General features: G+C 30.6%; 1 protein-coding gene across 1 annotated transcript; it reads right to left on the bottom strand.

Moving 5' to 3' along the window:
* Positions 1-571: 571 nt before the first annotated feature.
* LOC145640947 (branched-chain-amino-acid aminotransferase 2, chloroplastic-like) lies at positions 572-8,121 on the bottom strand. Its single transcript, XM_081692175.1, has 10 exons — positions 7,951-8,121; positions 4,657-4,715; positions 3,113-3,299; positions 2,102-2,278; positions 1,856-1,987; positions 1,674-1,772; positions 1,440-1,556; positions 1,222-1,317; positions 1,026-1,138; positions 572-872 (listed from the first exon to the last, which is right to left on the bottom strand). Exons 1-10 carry the CDS (start codon positions 8,017-8,019, stop codon positions 758-760), a joined length of 1,164 nt encoding a protein of 387 aa, XP_081548301.1. The 5' UTR covers positions 8,020-8,121; the 3' UTR covers positions 572-757.
* Between the last annotated feature and the right edge of the window lie 923 nt (positions 8,122-9,044).

The raw sequence follows: 9,044 nt of genomic DNA, 5'->3' as shown, positions 1-9,044 counted from the left end.
TGACAAGGATATTTTTGTAATATTGTTATTTAATACCTACATATTCCCACTCAACAACCAAACAAAGACTTGGGCTTATTTTTATGAATTCCCATCAACTATTCCCAATACCCATCCCACCCTCTAATCCCCAAAATCTCATTCCCACATGCCAAACGCCCCGTTACTCTCTTTAATCCAACAAATATATCCCTTCACATATTTACCCCCTTTGAATTCAAAAGACATAAAATTGTCTTTTGAATCATCAAAATTGATTAATTATTTGTGTTTTTTTAAATATTTAAACCATTTTTTAGACTCTCCATTTTTACACTCTGCTTTCTACAAAGTATATAAATATAATTATTTGATGACTTATTTAATTTATTCAATTCAACTCATCAATAAGTACTTAAAAATTACTATGCAAATAGATATAATAAAATACCATGCAAATATGCATAAGACAAAGACTATCAATAATAATTCTCCTTAAAGGGCTAGCTATTTACGCGATGCTTGCAAAATAATCCCTAGTAGGCTAGTATAAAGAAAAGGCTGCTACTAGAATACTTGTTTTTTGCAAATTTTTACGAGATTAAATTGCATTTGGTCATCAACCTGATTTAATTAAGTACACTAATCATTAGTTCACTTACATAATGACATGCATCATTTTGCATGTCTTACAATTTGCAAACACTCCTAAAATGAATCAACTTAAAAGAGCAATCAAAACAATCGAATTATACATATTTTCTAAAACTGTAAAGCCCTAGCTGAGTTCAACTATCCAACCCTTCTTGTCCTCTACTAAACCATTTTGAATTGCCATGTACATTGATAACAACCTCTTCGATACCGAATTATCATCTGTCCTGTATTCTACCCTGCATTTGTCAAATACTTTTACAATTAGCATGGTACCATACATAATTAAATTTTTCTAAGCTGTATTGTTTCAGAAATTATCATTGGTATAATGGTAGTAATAGATTCCATCTTATAGAGGTGGAAAACAATTCGTTTGCAGTATTACATACCTTCGACTATGGTGTGTAATATTCCCCACAGGGGCAACACCCACAGCAGTTCCTGTACCGAAAACTTCATCAGCTTCAAGCAATTCCTCGACTGGGACAGGCCTTTCCTCAACCTATTTTATATTTATAGCAAGTTATAACATTATTTTAGACAAAGAGCAGTCTACAAATGGCCAAATAGATGTGATCGACTTACATTGTAGCCAAGATCACGAGCTATTTCAATGATGCTTTTTCGTGTAACACCTGGGAGTATAGTTCCTTTTATAGAGGGGGTTGAGATTGTGTTTCCCTGAGAGTATGAAAAGTATATCATCAATTTAGAAGAACCGTGCTTCATTAAGTTCTTTCCTTTCATGATATCTTCAATGACTTGAAAATGTGATCAAACTACTTGTTTACTAGAAGTATTACCTTAACCATAAAGATGTTACAAGAGGAGACTTCCTCAACGTACTTCCCATCCACAGAATCGAGGTATAGAACATCAGAGAATCCTTTGCTCTTTGCCCTCACTAGTGGTCTCAAAGCCTGATATATGATATAAACATGAAAATCTCTTATGACTATTAGGATAAAAACTGATCTGCTAGTACAATATAAATGAAAATCTCTTATGATTATTAGGATAAAAACTGATCTGCTTACGGGTCCATAGTTGCTGATTGTTTTTATTCCACCAGTTCCACCACGAGAAGCACGATCAAATTCTTGTTCAACATACAAACTCAATGGGGCACTTCCTTCCTGAAGTCAAAGATTAAACCACTATAATTTAGTAAATTCTGTAAGTAACATCAACTGGTAGTTTGAATCAAAAAGAAACTTACTTTGAAATAGTTGCGAACTGGAGAAGCATAGACGAGAAACATGTATTCAGGAGCAGGACCTAGCCCAAGGATTGGTCCAGTTCCTAGGAGCATAGGCCTCATGTAGAGGGATCCCTTTCCAGGAGGAGGTATCTGTTAAATTAACCACAAGAAAATCTATGAATGCAATTCGAATGACAGAAATATTTGATAAGATCAACATAGTCATGGAAAGCTCAGAAGATGGGTCAATTAAGAGTTATATACCCAACGCTTGTTTGCAAGAGTAGTTTGCTTCACAGCATCAATGAATTGAGTGGTCGTAGGGGAAGGCATGCACATTCTTTCAGCACCTACTTTCATTCGGAGGGCGTTTTCATCAGGGCGAAATAAGACAATTTGCCCATCTTCTCTCCTGATTGCCTTCATTCCTTCAAATAAGCCCTTTGGAAAAAAATATATATATGAAAGCACTCATGTCAGTTGCCTTACACAGTACGAAGATACTTCATTTGTTCTTTCAAAACTCTGTAAACTCAACTGCTACATGTTGTATACGCCTAATTACAGGGCTCTGTTTTAAATTGTTAGGGAAAAAAAAAAAGTGTTTTAAGTTCAAACTATAAAGGTTGCTTAGGGTTTGTATAGTTCTATGTAATCCACCATTGTAGCACAAAAAGAAGACTCCTTTAGTTAGGCTGGTTCTTTTAAGAGTGAAAGGTTAAAACCATTTCCTAAGTTGATCAAACTCTTACTTATATTCTTGATTTATATCAGAAGAAGAAATCCAAGCGTGCATATTGCAAGAAAATTTTAATGAAAAAACAGAAACTACAAATTAGAATTCAAACATTGTACATTAAGAAACTGACATGCTTAGGCTTTAAGCCATTTTAGGAGGTCCAAAAAAAAAATTATGTTGAAAGTCACACTAGCAATCACCATACATCTAGAATTATATACTGACAGAACTAACAGAAGAGCTATCTAGGTGTATACAGTGGGATGTGTAAAAAGTAATTTGCTAAGGATCAAAATGATGAATTGTTGATGCTAATTGTTGACCACTCGAGCTATAACAGTTAAGTTAGCAGCCATAGTTTTAGCTGCCTATGCAACTAATGCAAGGTTTAACGAACTTAAAAAACCAGACAGGATTGTAATTTCTATATTATGAATTGGAGAGGATATATATAGAGGGTGTTTATAGATTCGTTTATAGGATGGATGTTTACAGTTTGAGCCTGCTAAACAAGAATTGATAACTCACTGACTCACCTGTCCATAGTTCAAGACCCCAGCAGAAGGGCTCAATTCAATATTTCCATATCGTTGAAGTTGTCCCTCAGTAAACCCATCATCCTGCTGACTAGTTTTCGTCACATACATGTAATCCGTGGGTGTGAGGCCAAATCCAATAGTGTCCCAGTCAATATCTGCATAATCGTCGTCACTACAAACTTGGCTGTCAACGGAATCCAAATGGGAGGAAGATCCAGTGATTATGTCAGGTCAGACAAAGAAGAATGATATGCAGAACAGTAAACAAAATAAAACCAAGCTAGCTTAAATTCATTTTAGTGACATTGAACTTAACTATGAGTTTTTTTGAATGGGAACTTAATTTAGAGTTAACAAAAAGTGATAGCATCCAAAATGGTGCAGGGACTTTTTCTTATAAAATCTTAGAGGTAATATTTCACCCCAAATTTGAGGAAGCACTTCACAGGGAAGTTGTAGATGAGGCTAGAATGCTAAAAGCACTTCGTCTTTCAAAGACCGTCTCATATTCCTTTTTTATATTTATATTCCTTAATCTCTCGTGATTATGTAAGAAAAGTTCTTGTTTGGTTAATATTAAGAAAACGGGGAACAAAAGTTCATGGGAAGTGAGAAGAAGTGAGGTGGTTTGAATTGAATCTAAAATTTTCCCTGTTTAGATTCCCTCAAAGTAATGACATTCTATGTTCCATCTAAATTTTGTTACACATTTTATTCATATATAATACTCCCTCCGTCCTATAATATAGTTCTTGTTTTATTATTTTGAAGAACTAAAATGTTGTTCCTATTTCTATTTTTGGATAGTATGTAAATATTATTATATTTTTATTCATTGTACTTCCTAATTTATATTTTGAATTTTGCACATGTCTTGTACTTTTTTAAACTTTCTCTCTAACTTTTGTCTATGATTGTACTTTTCAATTTTATTAATGTAATTTATCCACACTCTCTTCGACTCCTCTTATTTTTTAAATACTGTGAAAAAACACAAACAGAAACTATATATATTATGAAACGGAGGGAGTAGTGAATATTTGTAGAATAACGAATCCTTAAGTTTAGGATATATTTTGTACTTCCTCCGTCCCTTTTTGATAGTCCTTTAACGGCATTTTTCACAAGAATTAATAAACACAAATAAGAATAGTTTAACTACATTGAAAAAGTAAATTGACATGGGTACACAAAAAAGTAGAGAGAGAAGGTAATAAAAGTACATGGGAAAAATAATTTACATACAAAAGTTAAATTTGCACAAATATTGTTGCAAATTAGAGGGAATTTTTGTAAAAAATTAATACTACTCAAGCAGATGGTTGTTAGAAAAAGCAAATGGGGTGAACATTTAGAGACTAAAATATGTCTATAAGGAACTATCAAAAGGGAACGGAGGGAGCATGAGATTATCTTTATGATACACTCTATATTTACATATATTGTTATATTGTTAGTTACGTTGTAGAGATTCTCAACGTGATCAATGGAAATCACTTTAATAGCAATTTACTTGGTGGAACTTAGGTTATTTAATATACCTGTAAGCTGGTGAAGCTGCCTGAGAGGTGTAGAAATGTTGACTTTCAAGCTTCAAAAACTGCATTTATAATTGAGTAATAGGATAGTCATTATCACGTGCTAAAGTACATTAATTTATTATCTTTCAAAAAAAAAAAAGTACATTAATTTATTAATTGTCATGAAAAGTTAACAAGGCCAAACTTCACAACTAACAAATTTATTTAGAGCTTCTAAAAAGGTATCAAAACTATGGACGACATTACTACTATTACTATATTGGGAAGGTAATATGGTGTCGGTGAACTGGTGATAATAGTCGTTGACCCTGTTCACATGTTGAATTATTATTAATTGGGTGTTTTTCGTGACACATGTGGATCCAATTTTGTTTAATATAAATAATAAAAATGAAGAAAAGTGTACTCTTTTTTTAATGGGAAAATTTGGTTGCTTTGACTATGATTATAAGTTTTAATTTAAAAAATTCAATGGAAAACTTATAACTACCACTTATTTGAATTCATCTTAACTCATCATTCATAAAATATAAAATACACAAATAGTGAATAGGGTCTAATATGTTATCAATATTGTTGGAGTATATTTCTTCCATTTTCTTTAATACGTTATTATCAATTTATCATGTGGTTCAAAGTTTATAAATATTAACGACATGTTCTATCTTCAAATACAGTATTTTTACAGAATCATCATGTCAGAGTTTTATTAATATTATGAAAAGAGCATGGATACAGTATACAAATAGAGCTCTAATTTGATTATTTCTCACAAAAAAAAAAAAAAAAAAAAAAAAAAAAAAAAAAGAAAAGAAAAGAAAAAACAAAAGACAAATCTTGAGAGTTTTTTTTTTTTTTTTTTTTCTTCTTCTTATTCAAATAATCAAAGAGTGTGATTAAATTAACAATATTAATTGATCATATTTTATGCATACTTCACATGTCAATTAATAAACAAAAAAGAAAAAAATAATAACAAAGTGGTTTGGTCGGTTCAAGAAATAATTAGCAAAAAATATATACTACCTCAATATTATGTGCAATGATTTGACATAAAGTAGAGAAAAAAATATCTAATCGTTACAAATACTATAAAACGGAGGTAGTAAATAAATTAATAAATTCCGTTTGTCAAAATTTCCTATTTAATGTGTTAGGTGAACCTTACGCATGAAAAGGAGGCTTGGTACAAGAAATGGAGTATTAATAACAAAGGACTAAAACTCTAAAAAGTTGTAGGTGACTATGAATTTTTCTTTCATACATTAGTCAATTTTAGAGTATGCACCATAAAATTGGTCCCATTAAACGTTGTGCATTTATTAGAGAGGTTGTTACAATTTTTGACAAGTAAGCCAAGAAAAGGATTTGCTTGACACGAACTCATCTTTTAGCATAAAAGGCCAAGATTACGACCTTACTTGTTTATGTCTTCTTTTACATGTAACGACGAGCTTTAATTTTCTTTTTCAATTGATTGATCATGAAATTATTATACTCATCATGTGTTCTTGCACATAATTGACCAGATTGGCTTCCTTTTTACTTGTACCTATGTATGAAATAAACTTTCAAAATTTCGACTTCATGACTATTCTTTATAAATCGAACCTGTATGACAAGCATATATATGTAATATAAATAATGTATCTTATGAATTATTAAATTCGTACGAATTACTAAATTGTTTAAAAAAAACATGTTCAAAGTTACAGAAAGAGTATTTTAAAAAGAACAGAGTACAAGACAGCTTAACCAAATAGTTTGGTATAATATCACCAACATGTACATTGTCGTAAAATTAATGAAAGCTTTTTCTATAGGCACTAGTAATGTAGGATATAGAAGTGTATAACTTCCTCTCCAAACAACTAAAACGAACAAAGACATGATAAAAATAATTCTACGTAATAATAACTACAACCAAAAGTTTTTCATTAGTGTAATGGGGTTACTTGGTCAGTGTTAAAGGGGTTACTTCGTTAGTATTATAGGGTTACTCAGTCAGTATATTGGGGATACTTGGTTATTGTTTTAGGGATTACTTTACTATTTTGTAAGTAGTTACACGGTGTGGCTAGCTACACACAAGACGAGTTGAAACTTTTTTTATTTTAAAAAAATGTAAGCACCACACAGCTTTGCATGCAAGAAGAAAATCTAAAACTTATATCATACCAGGTTAGAACCCTTCATAGTTAACCTATGGTCCAACTTTTAATTTGTCCCCATACTCTTAAAATAATAACTTTAATTCAAACAGGATTGAAAAAAAAAAAAAAACCTATTCTACTAAGCCTAAATGCACAAAAAAATATACAAACATAAAAAGTAAATTAAACAAAGGGATAAATTTATTATTTATTAATCATTAACAAAATAGGAATGATAAACAATTTTTTTTTTTTTTTTTCTCCTTCACTATTAAGTTGAGAATGTTACCAAATAGTGTGGCACGTGAGGAGGTTGAATCCTTTTATGTGGGTGGGATTGTGGGAATGGGATATGTATCATATATTCATATGTTATACTTCGTGCAATATTTATGTACAAGTTTAAAACTTGGTTTGTTAGCATAACTATACTAAACAATGAACCCAACTTATAGTCTCTTCGTCTCATTTAGCTCCAAGAATACATTTTTCTATGGAGTAATATTTATCTCTGTAAAATAATATACAAGGTGTTGCAATTTTGTTTTTCTTTTCTATAATCAAATTCACATGATTTATAACCAATTTTAGACATAATGTCCCAGAAAACAGAGCAAAATTTTCTATATCATCAGACATCAGTACAAATCAATACAGTTTTTTTGTTTGTTTTGTTTTTTTAAAGATTTTGTTCTCATGTGAAGTAATTGTATTGATTGCCACGTACTTAAAGTAAAACTTAATTGAATTCAATTAATATATTTTTTTTTTTTTGAAACAATTTAATACTACCTCCGTTTCATATTATTTGCAACGATTAGACATTTTTCCTCTGTACTTTATGTCAAATCGTTGCAAATAATATGAAATAGAGGTAGTATTATATTTTTTCTCCATCTAAAATTACAATTTTTTCAATTCACCATTAACGTTATGACTGAACAGCACAATACGAATGAGGAGTCTACCAGTCTACCAGATCAATCGGATCAAAATCAAAATTAATAATTAAAAAAAAAATGAATACACATAAAAAAAAGTGGAGAATATAAATCAAAAATAAATTTCTGTGAAAAAAATCGGTGAAAAATTAATAATTAAAAAAAAAAGAGGGGAGGGGGGGTGGTTTAAAAGAACCAACCTTTAATGGAAGAGAGATGTTGCTGGAAGATTGGATGAATTTGCGAAGGGAAAAGGAAGTCTTCATCATGTTTGTGTTTCGTTAAAACTCGCAAGTTTGGATAATTTGAAGAGATTGTAAGGTAGGCTCTGTGTTTTGGGGCAAAGACTAAGACGGATCAAAGTGCGCCAATTTAATAGCCCAACCGTTGTACATGAGCGACTATTTATTGCTTTGTAGTTCTACCACTTGTGTACATCCTGTCATCCTTCGTATCTCTCCTTTTCATTTTTAACTTAGTCTTCTAACCCGTGCAATGCACGGGTTGTTTATAGAAATTAATTGTATTGAAAGATAATGATCGAGGAAATACCAATAAATCATTATGGGTGTAATGTGTAATCTAAAATATAATTAAAGAAATTAGATTTTTAGGGCTCTAATTCAAAATGAGGCTTTAAAAAAAGAAGGTGAAGGGACTAAAATTAAAGAGAGAAAAGGAAAAGGTTGAATTGAATAGGGGAGATGAATATGAATTGAAACGTGTATGAGAGAGATGAAAATGTAAGTTTAATGAAATAATTAAATAGTGTAATAAAAAAAGTTTTAAAAAATATATATAAGAAGACATGTGGCACATCTAGTGTAAAAGAAGCTAGAAAAATGTAATAGCATGGAGACATGTGTATTTTCCGGTTAGAGTTTTTAAATACTCGATTAATAAACCATACTTGTATTTTTTTTTTTTTTTTTTTTTTTTTTTTTTTTTTTTTTTTTTTTGATAAGAACCATACTTGTATCTTTTACTTAATACTCATGTTTGTATTAATTGTGCAAGTGTGAGTATTATTTATCCCACATAAAAAAATAAAGGATTTTCATTTATAATTCAAGCAAGCTACCAACTCAAACAAAACCTTAACCACATTAGTTGAAACTTAGGATTGATTTATATAATCTATCACGCTACTTAACATACAACCTCAACGAATAAAATAATACAAATATCACCTTTTTTGATTTTTTTTTTGACAGAATCTTTAAAATTATATGTTTAAAATAATTAAAACATGTACACCTAGGCATTTTAGCTACATATATACTAGATGGTGCAA

This window comes from Chenopodium album, chromosome 7, assembly GCF_948465745.1.
Source record: "Chenopodium album chromosome 7, dcCheAlbu1.1, whole genome shotgun sequence".
NCBI lineage: Eukaryota > Viridiplantae > Streptophyta > Magnoliopsida > Caryophyllales > Amaranthaceae > Chenopodium > Chenopodium album.
Note: the sequence above shows the minus strand (reverse complement) of the source record. Positions and strands in the feature narration are given on the sequence as shown.